The sequence below is a fragment of the Schistosoma mansoni genome, chromosome 7, assembly GCF_000237925.1.
Source record: "Schistosoma mansoni strain Puerto Rico chromosome 7, complete genome".
NCBI classification, from domain to species: Eukaryota; Metazoa; Platyhelminthes; class Trematoda; order Strigeidida; family Schistosomatidae; genus Schistosoma; species Schistosoma mansoni.
Genome location: NC_031501.1, coordinates 1127549 through 1146179, shown reverse-complemented (window position 1 = coordinate 1146179; position 18631 = coordinate 1127549). Strand labels below are relative to the sequence as shown.

The following is an 18631-nucleotide window of genomic DNA, read 5'->3' as shown; positions in this document are numbered from 1 at the left end:
ACTCCTCACCAGTCCCATACTAGAATGAAACGGCTGTCTAGTACTTTCCGGTTTTCCAGGATGGTCTAGCTTAAATCGACTCATGAATACAACCATTAAATTACTACAATTTCTACAAACCCTCATTCTGACATTATTTTCTCCTTGATTAGTTTTCTCCGTCTTTTGTTAATTAATTCCCATTTATAACAACTTTTTAAGAATGTTCTATTCCCCTTAGCTTCTATAATGTTTCCGTTTTTCATTCAGATAACCCACAATAAATTTCTAAGGATATTTCATATTATTTATGTTGTTATATTGTGAGAACAGCCCACGGATGAACCCGAGGAAGCTTCAAGAAGCTCAGAAAGATCGGAAGATATTCCATTCAATCACTCCTTGGGAGAACATTGCAGAATCTCGGCGTGTAGCCTCCTATTAGACAAGTGCTATAATGAAGATTTCGCTTTTACTAAAACCTCTAAATACCTGAGAGCGTTTTACCATATTTGACGCTGTTTTGGAATAACATTCCTTCTCACTCATCTCCTGTCTTCTCATTTTGCGACTTGGAGGGTTCTAACGTCCGAGTGCTCAAGTTGTAAGCGGTATATCAAGAATCTAAGCTCTAGATATAACATATATGTAAGTTTTTTCCTACAAAAAGGATAAACTCAATCAAATTTTCTTCTAAATAAAAATCCTGTCATCTCCATCTCATATTAACATGTGAACTATCAATGTTAGAATGCTACTCTGTAACATGACATGGCTCAAAATCGTATGCAATGGCGAAGGTGAATCCACTCTTTGTGTTCTACCAAATTCTAATCTTCTGAATTCTTCACGCCTCTATCTTTTTCCTCTCTCCAAATTTATTTCATTGGAATATACTCTTTGAATGACATCTTCAAACCCTAATCTTTCACATAATGCTTATACTCTTACTACTTCTACCATTATGGGATTTGAATTGACAACTGGATCTCTGAGCTAATGTGGTATGGCAACTCGAACTGATGTACGTACGCACGAAGTTCTACGTTGTGACTGACTGACTGACTGACTGACTGACTGATTGACTGACTGACTGACTCTGTAACAGAATTCCAAGTTACTCAAGTTTGTATTTACTCTTCATTTATTCTTAATTATACTTGTAGATAGAACAATACACTCTTAATTAAATGAGTGAGAATGGACACAATCAAGTTTAATTAATGAGTACCATAAGAGAATAAGATTATTAGTATTGTTTCTTTTTTAAATCTGTGTCAGTTTGTCAAATCATCAACTGAAGTATTTCTTAAGAGTTTAAATATCGCTTCAATGTTTTATCTTTATCTAATCAAACTGTTCTGTATTATCTATTCAAGCTATAAATTTATTGCCATCTGGTTTTCTTGAATAACCACCATTTGTTGCTTGTGTATGATTGGCATCTAAACAGAATAAGAAGAAATTTAAGATTAATAGTTATATTACTAATAAGTAGTTAAAGTTATTTTTAAAAAAATATTTGGTAGCCCAGTTGATGTGTGTTATGAAAACAAAGAGTACACATATAAACCGTGTTCGATTTGACACATAAAGAAAAGTTAACTAAGTTTATAATTGAGTTTTTTTCAGTTATCTCTTCATCATTGCAGTTCTGCACTGAATGTAATTGAAACAAACCGTAATAAATATCAGAAGGGGTTTTTGTGGATAATATAGTAATTTTAATAGTTGAGATCATGAGTCAACCGGGTCTGTTGTGACGTAGTAACTCACTGAAGACAGCTGGTGGACGGTTGCTCAATCTGGTGGATTGGTTGGAGTTAGACACCAACACCGTTGGATGCCGGACAGCTCAGTGGTCTAGAGGTTAAGCGTTCGCGCACGAGACTGATAGATCCTGGGTTCGAATCTCATGAGGTAGGATCGTGGATGCGAACTGCCACTGAGGAATCCCACAATAGGACGAAACGGCCGTCCAGTGCTTCCAGGCTTTTCATGGTGGTCTAGCTTCAATTGATTCATGATCTCAACTATTAAAATTGTAATAAATATTTTTCGTTTGCCTAGTATCAAATCATGCCATTCTTGAGAACTTCGTATATTTTAAAAGCGATCTAATCAAAGCTGATATGAATCAGAAAAACACTGTGAAATAGGTAGCACTGAGATACTTAGTTGTCTACATAATCAACATAGTGAATAACTTTTGTTATTGAATTTTTTGATCAGGATGGTTTTATTGAGAAGCCTTCTTTACCATTCTGGACAAAATGACCAGTGCTTACTTAACGTCCATATGAATTGTTAACAAAATAAAACCATCAAAGTTATTTTGTCATGTCAAGCTGATTAGTTAATTAGCGAACAGTTAGTGCTAATTGATCTGCCAAGATTGAACTAAAACGTCCTCCTCTAAACTCTAAGCATAAACCTTTGTGATTCTACTACTGACGTTTTTGTCGTCCAAACTGCTTGAAGTATATCTTGTACTTTTATCACCCTTGTTTTGAGTCTTTACAAGTCAATTAAGGTGAAGTGACATTACGTATTCGATATTAAGTATTGACAGAAATTTAGCTGATGAATTAATAGCTTCCACTTCAATGGCCCTAAACAATTAATCTAAGCAAAGGCCAAAAAATTCGGGAATTATCTAAAATAATGTGATTTCGAATGGGTTTCACTTTACAGTGAAATGTGTTATAAACTTATTTCAAACGTGAACCAATAAAATTACAGTCTAATAGTATGGATGTTCTATTGAGGAAGTCACCCAACGGCGTCACAAGACAAGCCCTCACATGGAATCCTGAAAGTCAAAGGAGAAGAGGAAGACCAAAGAACACATTAAGCCGAGAAATAGAGATAGACATGAGAAGAATGAACAAAAACTGGATAGAACTAGAAAGAAAAGGCCCAGGACAGAGTGTGTTGGAGGATGCTGGTCGGCGGCCTATACTCCATTGGGAGTAACAGGCGTAAGTAAGTAAGTAAGTAAGTTAGTTAGTTAGTTAGTTAGTTAGTTAGTAAGTAAGTATGAGTGTTCTAGTTCTTTAACATTGTCAGCAGCTAACGTCTTTTTGGCCCCATAACTGGTAAATATAAAATGATAAACTTATTTTGAATATTATTCAGACGAAATTGTTCATTCTGAAAAGTACCCGGTAATTATTGAAATGGAAATTCATAAAGGACAAATTATGACAACGATTAAATCTTTTTAACGTTTGTTCCTTTAGAAGTGTATATTTAACTTTTTTTTACTTCAGTATTTAAAGTTTCCTTTTCCCTATCTCAAACAATTGATCTTGTCTTGTTCATTGTGCTGACATGATGAATGACAAATGTTATACACCCATGCTAGGTGTTATGTTATGTAAAAAGACCTGATTTTTGCATTTTTTGTAAACCAATATATAATGGTATATTTTACGTAGGGTTTCATTATGACATCAATCATATAAACGTATACTTAAACAAATATATATCACCAGTTTATTATTACCGATTGCTTCTGAAACATGCTCAAGTCGTTCTCTACAATCACTTGTCCATATTGTAAAAGGTTGACTTGGTGGTGGACGTATAATTACAGGTTTTGGTGGTCGATTTTTAAGCACCCTCCTAAAAACAAAAAGTTTAACATTACACACACAAAAATACATTTAACCAATAAGATTTTCACAGTGAAAAAGGAGCATCATATCACATCTCTTGTGCTGTTTATTGTTGTTATTAGAGGATGAGCTGATAAATGAATAGCTTTTTCTTCACTATCTACCAAAAATTTGATGTATGGTAGTGCAGGAGTAATTTTAAAAGAGATTAAGAATGATTAAACCAACAAATGGAATCATTAAATGAAGAAATTGTTAGTTTGTTTGAGTCATGTTGATGGAGGCACACTACTCGCTTGGAGTACATATGGATTTTTTAGTGATGGTTGAAGGCATTAAAGAACATTAATCAAAATCAGTCCAAGTGACACAAATACACTTATTTCTTATCTTTCCTTAGATCCCAAGTTTTGAAATCATCGCAAATCTTTCTATCCTGAAAATTCATTCTTTCGTGCCGAATCATACCGTTTGTAATTAGTACTTTATACTCCTGATGCTATTACTACGCTTTGTACTTTAGCTTTTGTTTTGATAATTTGATCCTACTATGCTAATGCAGTATGGCACACAAACCGATGCACAGATCTTGCAAGTTCTGTTATACTTATGGCTGTCGAAATGGTTCGTCACACAGACGTTCAAGTTAATGTGAATACCAAACAAAAAAGGTATTACATCAACAATCAGATAATTTCCGTAAATATTTCAAAAATTATGAAATTCTATTTATGATCTAAGTGGGATCATACTGGTAAAATATGAGACTGATTATATTAAGGATTGATGTTAATCAGTCTATTAATAGTGTAAATCTAGTGAGAAAATGTAAATTTTCAGATATGCTCCTCTTCGGATAATAAACGTTATTTGACTAAAAATAATGGCAAAATAATTCAAAGTTAATAAAAACTATATGGATGGATGTAATATCGGACTTCTTAATCTAAAACGTTACTATTGAATTGACCACTCTTATTTTGTTTCCCGTTTTCTAACTTATTTTTACGTTGAGCTGTAGATCTAACAAACCTGGATTTGTGGACTATGAAACTCTGGAGATGCGTAAAAGTACTGCGCTTGCTTGATGCCTGAGACGTAGTGGGATAAATTTTGTGCAAAAGCCTGGATATAAACTTCTGGATTTTTCCATCCTAAAAAATACCGGTAGTCTGATTCTAGTGCCTAGAGTCCAATTCAATAACAAAATATTACTCCCAACGATTACTCAACCAGCCATGCAGATTAAGAGGACTAAGAGTAAATAGGAAGTTATTTCACCGAACATTAAATGAATATTTACATAAGTCATTTATTTACCTATACAGCAATGAACTTATCACTACATGAATGTGTAAGCGATGACCTTGGTTAGTGAACAGTTCTCTTACAAAAGCTTGTATGTACTTGCATCTCATACACATTATCCAATCAAGCAGTAGCATGTGAGCTGTTAGGCTTTGAAGTGGTTTTTGATATGTCTAGGCTTCGCATGCTTATCATTCGAGTTTGTTTATTACCAGTAATACCACGTAAAAGTCAATTTTCTGATGGACTGAGTTCCTAGTTGCTGTATTTCCAAAACAAACATCAGTAATAACTTGCATTTTTCATCACAATGAGGAAAAAATACAAATAAAATAATCACGAGTTTTAAATATGTAAATCATGGAGCAGAAACGAATTACTTTTCAACTACCCGGTACAAACTGCAAGTCATCTTCAATTATATAGTTCTCTCATATTGATACCTATATATTAGATATTAAATAATTTCATTTTTACGTCCTTTACACACAACTGCCATTCTACAGCTACACGGCAGCTGATAACATGATGTTGGAATAAATATTTGATTCTGAAGAAGTCAGTGATTATTTATTCTGTGCAAAAAATTATTGACGTTCTGAAACTGCAAATCGTCTCTCAAATTAGGTACCGTTTTAAGTCTTTCCCAGTGATTCTGGCCACACCACTAGCCAAAAGAGCTCAGCCATGCGTCCACATCAGATCGTGTTTCAGTATGCTACAAGACGTATCTCCTTCTATGACTAATTAGCTCAGATATTATACGCTACGAAGCATCTGATTATGATTCAAATATACCTCTCTACTCGATCGCTCTAGACTTCTGCTTTTATTGGTTTAGTGATCATTTCATTAAAAGAGACCTAAACATTAGTATTGTAAAGTCCTGGGTCTTTTCGACCTGTCTTGACCTACTAATCTACATCCATTTCTCTTTTTATTTCTTATCTGTTTAACTTTTCCCCTCTCTTTATCTGGTTCATTTTCATGCCCCGTTATAGAGTTTGTAGACCTGAGTAGGTTTACCTTGATAATGGTTTCTGCTATGACATATGCGTGATCCATTTTTAGGTTATGAATCAATATTCAAAACGGTTTTGTCGTAAAAAGATTTTATAAACACATATAGGTCAATTTCATCATTCGGAAAAGTTGTTTTATTTAGCGAAACAAATCTAACTCTGACGTGAATCTTAGAAGTGACGTCGCAATAGTTTATCAAATTATATACTAATACACCTAGTATTTCTCAGTCTTTTCCTTCAACAGACGGTACAGGGACTTATATGTTTAAAGACATGGCATAATATGATTTAATGGTAGATACATGCGTTCACACGCTTTTCGTATGCCAAATTAACTAAATATTTATCACGCTATGGTTTAAGAGGCAAACATCAAAAATCGATGACGCATATTAGCTTTGAAGGAATAAGACTTTAGTATTTTATGTAAGCAATCTACTTTGATCTATCGATGAGCCATAACTCTTGTCTAGAGAAAAGCAAATTAGTTTTACGTTTGGTATGACACAAAACCATATGATCTAAAATAAAAATCCAATAGTAATCAAACATGATGGAGTGTTAATAAACTCAAAAGCCCACTTTGATAAATGCTTTTTTGTCTTATTAGAATAAATTCCTGATATACTTATAAACGCATGTTTCCCAGTTTCCAGATCATGAGATTTTGATGTTTTCTCAAACGTCACGAGAAAATTCACAGTTTTCCTTGACGTTTGAAGAAATATTGATGAGATATTAGGGAAAACATGAAATTCCTCCATAGCTGACAATTTTTCCCCAAAATCGACAAATTATGTTTAGAAATGTTGAAAAACAGAAATCCTAACAGTGAACACGCCTTCGAAAAACAAACACGTATTTGATCGTACTTTGTTTTATTTAATGTTTCTAGCTGTATCAAAGCCTCAGCGTTGGACTTCCACCAATGAATATGCTGGTCATAGTTTGCTTTTAGCCTGAAATCTAGGTCATCGTTTGGAGCCTCTGGGTCGATATATTCAATCTTTCAGATACACTGACGTTTAAATTTCTAACTTACTGTATGTCTTAGACTAGAAAGAGTATGATGTGTGCAAAGTTTATTCCAAGGATCTTCTAAACGAGCCAAATGAGGTGGAAGATTGAATACTTTGTGCTTCACTAAAGTCAGATCTGTTGACAGACATACCTCCTTTTTTGGCAAACGCGTAAAATTATCATCATTTTCTAGTGTAATTGGTGGGTGGGGATTTCGTCCAGATGGACACATAATCACCTTAAAAATTTGAAAATATAATAACTCTTGTTGTCATGGGCAAGGGTTAAAACAATAATACGTAGCATGGAACAGGATTTTACGAATACTGTTTCCAGTGCTTAACTTTGTTCTCTTAACAAACTCTGCCACTATGAAGATATGTGTTTTATTATTTGTTACTTAAGTGACAAGATAGCATGTCGTGCTAAGTAAATCCACAAAATAAATAGTTCTGTAAGTCCTCAGTATTGATACCAACCTCGTTCGTTTTACTGGCCACACCCTAGCTGTAAGGTCTCGGTCACGCATCCGCACCAAATAACGAGTGTGTACGGTGTGCTACACGTTCCTTCCAACTACTAGCCAGCTTACATTAAATGCTTCTCAACATATCAACATCTTTCCATATATACCTTCGAATCCTTTCATATCTGACTTTGATTTGACTGAGTTAGTTTATTTCGATTATATAGGTCTTATGTGTAGAGGTATTGTTAAACTTTGATTACCTCTGGTATTTCCAGTGGTGATCATGACTTTATATGGTACACCAAACAGTAATCAATGGGTGTGTTTCTTGTTGCAACATTAGATGAATTTTTATATATAATTATATCGTTTCTATATTTTCGAATTTTTTTCGCTCATTTGTACATTTTATTTCCATAATCACAAAACAGACAACCAAGCTGTTTCAGATTAGGACTCCTTCGTCTCCCACTTTCCAGCTCGCTCCATTCTGGCGCAATAACGTCAAAACAGACACATGTGCACGATTCCCCACAGTATTGAAGACACCACCGCTTGATTTCAGCAGGCATGTCTTGTATGCTTAGCTGTAATGATTCTGAAGCTAAGGCACTCTAAAGAAGGTTATTCTTAAACGCCGAAACCTGGCCGATCAACAAAGGTTAAGTTAGCTCTTCAACAACATCGAGTTGCAACACGGGTCAGCAACAGAAATGCTGCTATTTATGCGGGAGGTCATTGTTCAACGGATGTTTGAAGAGGGCCTGTTTAGACAACTCCTCTTGTCTGATCATCCTCAACAGGTGCATACGACTCCTGTCTCATTCCGAAGTTACGCCATAGACAAATCGGTTGCGTCTGCCCACCAGATTCTGAAGATCACCAGAACCCTCAACACTGAGGTTTAATCCGTGAAAGAAAGGCCTCAAACCGCGCAAAGTTACGTTTCAGATCGCTGTCATGCTCTCGTTTCATAAATATTTATCGCAATCACAGACGCTCCTAAGTTCCTCAAAGAAGCTGGTCTCATAGAGGAACGGTCTCTAAACCACAATAAGTGTTAAGTGTAACGTTAAAAAACGCTGAAGATATTTCAACGGTATTTCGTTGAACAGTATCGACATTTAAGTGTCTCTTCTCCTTGACTTTTATTTAAACGCTTATTCAGGTCTCTTTAACCACACGTGTTCTTCAGTTTTCTTTGTTGGAGCTCTTGTTATTTCATCTTGGTTAAAGACTTACTCTTTGTTACTTATTTTACTGTTGGATGCCGCCTGGACATTGACAATAAGGTCATGTTTGACTAGACTTAAAGTCGCAGCGTGGTCTACAGTATGGATGTTAACCTTCAAGTGTTTGCCTAGAAAGATTGTTGGGACACTTGCAAACAGATATCTGAACCCATCTTGTTGGGAATAATGTTATTGATCCCCAGGTATTCTTTTTTGTTGTTTAGAACGTCGGCTTGTGTAATATAAACCGTTGACTGTACAAATCAATCTGTACGGTTTTAGGTATTCCGTGATTTTCATATAATTTATTATAATTCACTTAAAAACGCTTTGTACACTATACATAAGAACATAGAGTGGCCTTCGCTTCGCTAGTTCTACATTCAGATCGAACATTGGTAGTCCGTTTACTGCAATAAGTCTTCGGGAAACTGTAGAAAACTCTTCAGTTCACCACGCTTCAAAAGATCCGACATGAAAAGCCTTCCGGAAAACTTAGAAGCTGTCACGAGTTAGTAGCAACCGTAACTGGTGGGCATAACCATCCGTCATACATCACTGTTGCCATGACGAAAGTTTGCGAACCGAGTGTTTCTTCTGTAAATCCTAACGATGGTCTGCATAAACAGGTCTTCGACTTACAGGCGGCAAATGGAAAACTGATTACCACATATGGTAAGCGATGTGTTTATCTTAATATGGGTTTACGTAAACCCATCCACTAGGTTTTCGTTGTTTATGTTTCTATGTCAATTATTGGTGTAAATTTGCTGCAAAACCATAATCTACTCATCGACATGTGCAAACTGAGGTCAGTTTATGTATATATTAAACTATCTGTGGGTGTACCTTCATTTTCTGGCTGTAGATTGTCACCAGCCATTGTTAAGCACATAATCGACCGATACCACCAATGAATGGTTTGAACTGTACCAAACGCGACCGACGTTACCGTGCGTCTCTAGCCATAACGGCGAAGAGGGAAATACATTCATTACAGTTAAGGAACTTAATTCAAAAGCAACCATGTTCATAGACCAGGACATTAAAACACCAATTAGTATTGCGGTAGGCACATCCGACTCGGCAATCGGAGGAGTATTGAAACAATAGGTAAACAGCACATGGCAATCTTTGTTATTTTCTTCGAGATGGTTGCAAGACACTGGATTGAGGTATATCACATTCGGTAAGAGACTACTAGTCATGTATTGTGTTGTGCGGAAGGCCGAGAATTCACTCTTTACACTGACCACAAACCTCTTAACCTTTCTTTGAGCTCATCTCCAGACAAGTATTTCCCTGGCGAGAAAAAGAAACTTCACTATGTGACACATTTACAGGTAGGGATCGTCCAATTGTGCAGAAATATTATCGACGCAATGGCTTCAATACGTTGTACAAGCTTTTTCACGCATGTGTTCATGAAACCAACAAGATCATGGCAGGACGGTTTCGCCGGCCTATTATGAATAAAGACGTGAGGGAGTGGGACACGCTTCAGTGTAAGCTGCCAGAAATCTAGGATGATTAAGCACACAAATGTCCCTTGAGCCCTTTTACAACTCTCGATGCTCGCTCGAACATGCCAATCTTCATTTAATAGGATCCTAGCTAGATTCAAATGGATACTCTTACTCTAAATGTGTGTAGACCGTTTCATACGATAACCATAAGCAGTACCCATCAAGGACATGGCTGATGGAACGGTGGCTCGTGCCTTCATCGGACGATGGGTAGCAAACTCTGACTGCCCTTCAACTATCATTATAGACCGTGGACGCTAGTTCAAATCTGGGCTTTTCCGCTGTCTTACTACACTTCAAGAACCTACTTGATTCAGAATGACCAACTACCACCCACAAGCTAACGTATTGATAAAATGATTTCATTGCTGATCGAAAACTTAACTCTCAGCTACAAACTTTTTGCAACGGACTGACTTCTTCCTTTCGTTTTACTCGGTATTCACAATGCAGTAAAAGCTGACTTGGATACACTGCAACATAACTCATTGAGGGAACGACACTCCGACTTTCAGGAGTACCATATCATCGATAAGAACGAAACCAACGACATCATGAGCATCGATCGTCATAAGACCACGAATGTAGAAGAAGACCCTGACAATGTTGATTTTCTTCTGGTATGCTCAAACAACTCTAGACATGCAGTGACGATACCACACACGATTAACAACAATGACGAAAAAAATTCTGTTGTATCTGACACTCGGCTCAAAACAACGCGTTCTGGAATAAGGGTTAGTTCTCCAGAACAATTAACCGATTACTGCATGTAGAACACTGCAAAACATTTTGTTTTATCCCGTTTGTTTGCAATGTTGTTTCGAAAAACCGAAAAATGAAACGACGTTTTTTCTAATATGCTCATATATGAGCCTGTATTTTTTTCTACAAAAATTCGAGAAACCATTATGCACGACTAGTTTTGTGCGATATTCCATGTTGTAGCACGCTTTTTGGTCTTATGCATGTACAAGTGCATTTTGGCCAGCTCAGATTAAATGATTCTCAACATATCAACATCTTTCCAAATATGCATTCAAATCCTTTCATATCTGACTTCTGATTTGACTGAGTTAGTTTATTTCGATTATATAGATTTTATGTGCAGAGGTGTTGTTTAACTCCGAATACCAGTAGCTTTTTTAAAAGTTTATTTCTCTGAAGATTGTCTACATCAATAGATGCATATATCATTGAACCAATTAAACGATGCATACCTTTCAAACATTCTAAAAAGCTTTGAAAACACGAAACTTGTATAGAAACCTTAATGGTTAACTCCAGTCCACCACTCAATAATCAAACACAGTGTAAGTCAGTTTCACGCACATAATGTAACTCAGTCAAATACGAGATGTGTTATTTAGCAAAATAATGCAACTTTAAATGCTTAATTGTAAACTGTGTCGAAAATAACTCTTCAAAATGCTTTGTCCAACCCCTGAGTGGACAGTAAATTTTACGACTTGACACTAGTTTTACACGACCACATGTGATGTCATCGCACTCAGAATTAATCATATCCGACACCATCACAAGATGTTGTAATTCAGCCTTTCTGATCTAATAGTCGGCGGAATAAATACTGTACCCTAACAAGTGGTATCACTTTCGTCACTGATTACATTTAGAGTGAGTGTTTTTTTACGGAAAATCACACTTAAATAACTATTATGTCATCTGCCTACTTCTACCCCGATTAGAAACTAAATATTTGGTGATATTTCATGAAACCTCTTTACTGCTTCATGACATGAAAACACCGGGTTATTTGTTTATATTGAGTCATCTAAAAAATATTGGAGGTTATGTGCTCTTCAAACTGGACCGCGCATGACCTTCAGCTCAGTCGACCTCAAGTCCTTCCTAATTTCTTTGAAAAACGCCATTGAAACATGGTTTGTAATATAAATGTTTTATTATTCCGAAACAAATAGTTCAGAATACGATATAATTCCTCATATAGATGAAGGAAATCATAAACCTTTATCCGTTTGTGATGATGCTTTTGGGATATGTAAGTGTACAACAACCATCATCTTTGGCGAATACGAATCAAATACATCAGAACCTGTTTCTGACGGTACGTGAAACTTTTGCTAGTCGTGTGTTTTTCGTAGTGACATGAGGAACTATTTCCTGTATCGAACTATTGATCACACATGATTGTGTATTGGTTATCTGAGTCGTGACATGTACTCAACATAACCGAAATTCGAATAATGAGATCAAAACACTACAAAAAGACTTGTTTACAATTTTGGTGGCGACGTGGCTATCGAATACTTCTTGACATACAAATACCGCCTTTCCGAACCGTGCTATCAATGATGATATTTTTCATTATCATGAGTACTACGTTATTTCAATCTTGTTTGCTATATATCTCTATAACTTCGCGTTACCGTTGGAGCATGGAAATCTGGACTAGCATATCTATGCTAGGCTTCAGGTTGAAGTTGGCCGACTGAAGTAGTCTGAATTCAGACACATGATAGACCAATTCATATAGGGATTGATTCAACTCGTCAAGTCCATTGTATTGTCAGGATAAGCATACACTGTCTTTCACTAATCATTTTGATACGACGATAGAATTAAAAATTGACTTACAAAGACGCATGTATGCATACGTTTCCCTACTATGATAGGGGGATAAAAACTTATTGAAGTGGTTTACAGAAATACGCTTACATGTTACATCAGTTACAAAAACCGATATCTCATGACTACTGAGCGCTTAAATGTTCCTGTTTCACTAGACGACTGTTTTTTTTGTGGTGACAAAACGAGTCAATCTAAGACCTTGATTTTACTAATCTACTGTCTGATATTGGTAATTAACCCAGGTTCGCGTTTAACTATTACATCATCGGTCTTAAAGAAAGCAAACCTAGTACCCCTGGTGGTACATAACCTGTTTCTTGGGATCATGAGTAACTGTATTTTCGGTGTTAGGAACTGACCTGTAGCCCACTATGAAGGGTTTTCCTACATAACTCTGAACAGCCTGTTTGACTGTAGTGTATCTACCAAGTACTTTGCTTATTATGTCTCGTATAAAATTCAAAAGGAATAGTTGAGTAAGAATCTAAAGATTTATATCTTCATCAATGTGGTTCAATGAGTCGGTATCACAGACAAGGCATTCAGTACTTTAACACCATTCATATTTAGTGCGAAAAAATATCAGACCTTCTCTACAACTCTGTGAAACCACTGTGTGATTTCGGATTTAGGTCTAGGGGTCAGGGCAAATTGCTTTCTCACACTACAGGCCCTAAACAAGGCAGGAGTAACCTACATTCTACTGCTCTTCAGAGTAAGACATCGTCTAAGATGCATATTCTCTTTAAGTGTTTAAAGAAATGTGTCAGCTAGGACCCAAAGCCAAAATGACAATGATAATAATAGATTTTTTTGATCGCTTAGACGATAATTTCAGTCATAAGTTTATCAACTTTTTCCCTCTCGAAATGCTCTCACTTGGTCACGCGTATATAGCATCTGTCATGGAAGTCCTACTCCCTGTTTTCTCTCAAACGGGGTGTTGTTTACAAAATTCAGAGGACGAAAAGCGAATATCCGGCGCTTTAACCGGCTAGGTAGATATGGAGGGTCCTTCTAGGGGGTTGGGAAACGCTGATTCCAAACCAATAATGTACATGGGCTCCAGGATCTTAAGGAAACAAATGGCATGTAAACCCGTTGTTGGTCACCGGTTACCACGATCTTCTTTTTGTACATTACTACCATTGAAGTGACTACTTTATGAATTTGGTGTCCATCTTGTGCTAATAAGGTATGGCAACTTAGACCGATGCATATATACGTCTAGTCCTACGTTGCATCCGACTGACTGACCGGTTATCATTGGACTGGGTCTTTTAATGTTGCTCCACTGCCTTGTGGCTTGGACTCCTGGACCAAAGGCTCGGAAAGTGGCCTTCTAGGAAAACCACGTACTTCGGTTTGGGTGCCTGGGCAGCACCCCCTCTGCATACATTTGATGGTAACTACTTTGTGTAGTGCATATATATTTGTTGCCTCCTTATAACAATGTTTATTTGTTCAAATAAATAAAATTTTCTAAATCAATTATGTTCTATACATGACCTATGTGAGTCAAAAGGTTTTGTTGGCTTATTTTTAGGTCTGCTGAATTATCTTCTGTTAGTATCTCCTAACACAACAACATTCTGGAACTTTAAGCGAAAAGCTCTATTAAACAACGAATTATCAGTCAATCCAGAACTAAGGTTCACTCAATTGATTCTAAACAAGTATCCTCGCTCATACGAAACTATATTTCAACGGTAATTCTGCTAATCCGTCAAATTATTCTTCTAATATAATTATCAATAAATAGTCAGTGGATTATTCACCGTTACAGTTATCTAAATGATCACGAATTTCTATTATCTGAATTGAAGTTATGTGATAAATTAGCGGACAAATATCGTTGTAATTATGGTTTATGGCAATATCGTCGGTTTTTACTATTACATCAACAAAATCCTGAGGTTAATTGTTCATTCCTATTTTCCCTTCGTAATTACTGTTATAGTTTTTTTTATCCACTAGCTCCACAACTTCAATCCATCTTTTGGTCACAAGACTACTGTTTTAAGTCTGCCACTCAATATTAACCGTGTATTAAATGACAATAATTAACTGGTTTCCATATTTTCATAACATTTTCCTCATTGATATATTTGACTGAAACAGTAATGAAAAACGTAAAAGAATAAGTCGTAGGTATTTGTTTCATGGTTCCTTTTCACCTTATTACAATCTAAAAACAAAGATTGACCGATTCAACATTTTTAAGCTGTCACTCACATTATGGTGAATTAATCTAATCTGTAAAATTCATCGTTCTCTCTTTTATGGATGGTAAATTATCAGAACAGACTGGATAGGACACTTCATTTTCAACTATTGTGTAGTAGATTTGTACTCAGTTCTATGTACTTCGGTTTAAAAACACTGAATAACATTTCTAACTGTCGTTCAAGTGGTATACATATAAATGTTTTTTCCAGCCTCATTTGTTTCGTTTTCGAGACATAGTTGTCATGTTTAGCTTTCAATTTCTATCTCCTCTTTGCATAATTATTACCTTGTCAATTTGGAACAGTAGCTCAATTGTTTGAGACTTTCTATTTTCGGCCTCTAATCTTCGTGTTCTAACCCCGCTCCACTTATTTCGGTTTCAATAACCAACATTCTCACTTAAAGTGTGGTTGAAAGCCAAATACTTTTGTTAATTTCCTCTTTCCTTGTGCCAAAATAAGGTGTGACAACTTGGGCTGGGACACATCACTGTAGGTGGTCTTGTACATTGAGTATGACTCACTGACGACAAACCGACTGGCTACAAATATCCTCTCTTTTTGTTTCTTTTTTTGCTATTCAATAGACGTATAAGATAGAATTGGATAATTTAGATGTTTGGTTATCAAAACACCCAACTGATATAAGTGGTTGGAGTTATTTGGAAAGTGTCCTTGATGGATTAGTGGGTCAATCTATGGTTGTCGCATTATCTCCAACGCCAGATGATCAAAAATTGCAATTGGAAAACTCAATAAAGATTATTCAAAGTTATTTTGAAAAAGTACATGACATTCTAGAGCTTTATCCTGAACGAGAATGTGTATGGATGTTTCGGTGAGTTATACACACATAAATGTTTACTTTCACATTTGGACTGTTTTTACTTATTGCTCGAGAATCCATGTTCCGCCATCATTTGAAACATTCACCTACAGTCTACCTCTCCCCGAATCCTCTGATATAGCCAAGGGTAAGGAAAGTTCGCCCTCGTAATATCCTCATACACCGACGTGTTTGTAGCTTTTGTCAAGGAAGCCTTGCCGGCCCCATATACAGGGAGTGCTTTTAACAAAGTGAGGTGCTTATGCTTGCTTAATATATACAGGAGGTCCACCTAGAACAGCTGGCAAACCTTGATTGGAAATCAAGCGTTCATGAGTGTCATGGTTTCTCGTATTACGCCCCAGCTACTCTTACTGCTTGGTAATCTTGGATACTACTTCACTCGACAGGTTCCCAAATCATAACACGGTTGAACAGGAACGTAATTATATTTCAAATAACAAGGGTGGATGAAAGTCAAAATCACAATAAGAAAAATCTTAGGATATTTAAACTTTTACATAAGGAGACTTCAGTCTTCTCCAAATATCCGATAGAGTTGATCGGTTAAGAAGTAGCAATCCCGTTGATTTAATTCATTATTTCTTTCAACATCCGCATGATCGTTCATGCTTTCATCAACTACTTAGAACATATCTCTTATCTTATTGGAAAAAAGTACTAGTATGGTAGTTCGAATACTTTTCTCCTATGTATCTGTCATTTGGAAAAATGAAAGGAGATTACCATAGAATTTGTTATGAATTTAAAAAAAAGAACAAGGCCGTATGCCAAAATGTTGTAGTCTTATGTCCGGCTTTTTATCATGTGATTTATCCACCAATCGAAATGCGACTTGTCTAATCTTAACACCGTGCCAAATCAATGACATTCGACCAGTATGAGCAGTCTAATGTCCTTATTGGTCCCTTATCCGCCTAGCCCTTCCAATTGAGTCCTAAAACACCATTTGCAGCTTCTGGTATACGAATCATTTATTTCAAGCATACTCGGTTTATATACCAGACAGACAGACCGCATCACACCATAGAATAGAAAATAATATTTGTACAAGATCAAATCAAATGTGGCTGTGAACGTGGGAGACAATAATCAATAAACTGAATATAATTTCGGGACAGTAAATCGTGTAATAATAATCCATAGGTCAAAATGAAGCCTATAATAAGATGAATATAGATATACATCATCTAATTACTCAATAGTTAAACAATAAGAATATATATAGAATAATAGTCCGTTAATAGGTCCTGGAAGTTACCTGTACTTATATCTTCACTAGGATATAACAAAATTCATAAATCAAACCTCTAACAACACTCAAGACCACATAAATCAGATTAGTTTTACTGATACAAAGAGATATCACAGAAGCAAGATTAGTCATAAACATTTATGGGTGAATATGAATGCCATACAGATTTTTTTTAACATTCATTAGTAAAATGCTCATAAGAACCGTAATTCTGTTACAATATTAAGTATTTATTGCTGAGAAATGTTTGCTCCGATCAGGCATATAGAAAGTATGATGAGACTATAATTTATGGACGACCTTTGAGCGATGCTAAAGTGACCTTGAGAGTCCCTACCTACTTAATGGTGCGGTATGGTCTACTTATATCCATATAAGTAGTATATGGTGATTGTCAGACATAGAATGTATTTTGGCAAAAGATCGATATGGAAAGAAAAGGAATGAAGCGCGATCGGTATGAAAATGCATGAACAATAAAATCAGAGAAGACGGATTAATATTGGCAGAAGAAACAGTTAAGATTGAGACAATTGTTATTTTGCAAATTAACTGTTCACTGTATGGTTATCAGAATTTTGTGAGATAGTCTGTAATTTTTGCTTAAATACATTTGACTGTCCCCACCAGTGTTCTGTTCAGTACACTAGGGCTAAATGAGGGTTATAAATCAGTTTGAGGAATAAGGATTGTAATTCACAGTTGATGTTTAGGGTTAGGAATTAGATTTACGATTTTTCACCTCAAACTGATATCAGCTAAAATACCGAGACACTATTCTGCCAAATGGGTGGGTGAATTTCATGCCAAAATCCAAGACCTGTTATCCTGAATCTGATTGGTTCGTACATAAAGCATAGTCTCGCCAAAAATATTAAATAAAGCATCCATTATTAATATCATACTGAATTTTTCTATTACAGAAGACGATTGATTACATTCTGGATCCAATTAAATCAATACCAATCTTCATACAATTCCAATGAAGGCATTGTAAAATTACTTAGTCCAGTGGAACCTTTACTTCCTAAAACATTAGATATTATTACAAAATTAGAATCATCTAAGATCTATTCTACAGGATTTTCTTTCAATGAATTTCTTAGTTGGTTATATACAAATAATCTATGCAAAGAACCATCATCATTGAAGTGGATTGATTTACTTTCTTGGAGATATTTATTTTGGTTATCAGAATATTTAACAAGTTTACTTAAAAATTTATAATTGATGATCGGTTAAAACATTGACGAATTTTGTATTTAACTTTTGCTACTTATAATTTATAAGTAGTATGATTTTTAGTTGTAAAGTTTTGAATGATTGTTTCTTGATTTAATGCATCTTGCATTGTGAGTCAGTGTTAGTATAGTTAACCTATTTTGTAATACTTATGTGTTTCCTATAATTTCTTTACACTGTTTTAATTTTTTTTGACATAAATTGCTGTTTTCAGTGTTTATTTACTGTTTTTCTTCTGTTTTATTGTAATGAATGGTTGGAAGTGTTCTT

The 18631-nt window shown here is 35.6% G+C and overlaps 2 protein-coding genes across 2 annotated transcripts; one reads left to right on the top strand and one right to left on the bottom strand.

Annotated features, from left to right (window-relative positions):
• Positions 1 to 1353: 1353 nt before the first annotated feature.
• Positions 1354 to 7184, bottom strand: Smp_010450 (hypothetical protein; the record flags this gene model as incomplete). The annotated part of the gene is made up of 4 exons (XM_018798581.1): positions 1354 to 1424; positions 3488 to 3606; positions 6805 to 6938; positions 6975 to 7184. The coding sequence occupies 4 exons, from the start codon at positions 7182 to 7184 to the stop codon at positions 1354 to 1356; spliced, it is 534 nt and encodes a 177-aa protein (XP_018653509.1).
• Positions 7185 to 12093: 4909 nt separating this feature from the next.
• On the top strand, positions 12094 to 18346 carry Smp_127700 (hypothetical protein; the record flags this gene model as incomplete). The annotated part of the gene is given in 5 exon segments (XM_018798580.1): positions 12094 to 12265; positions 14336 to 14498; positions 15633 to 15657; positions 15662 to 15854; positions 18042 to 18346. Coding segments are annotated over 5 exon segments (858 nt in total).
• Between the last annotated feature and the right edge of the window lie 285 nt (positions 18347 to 18631).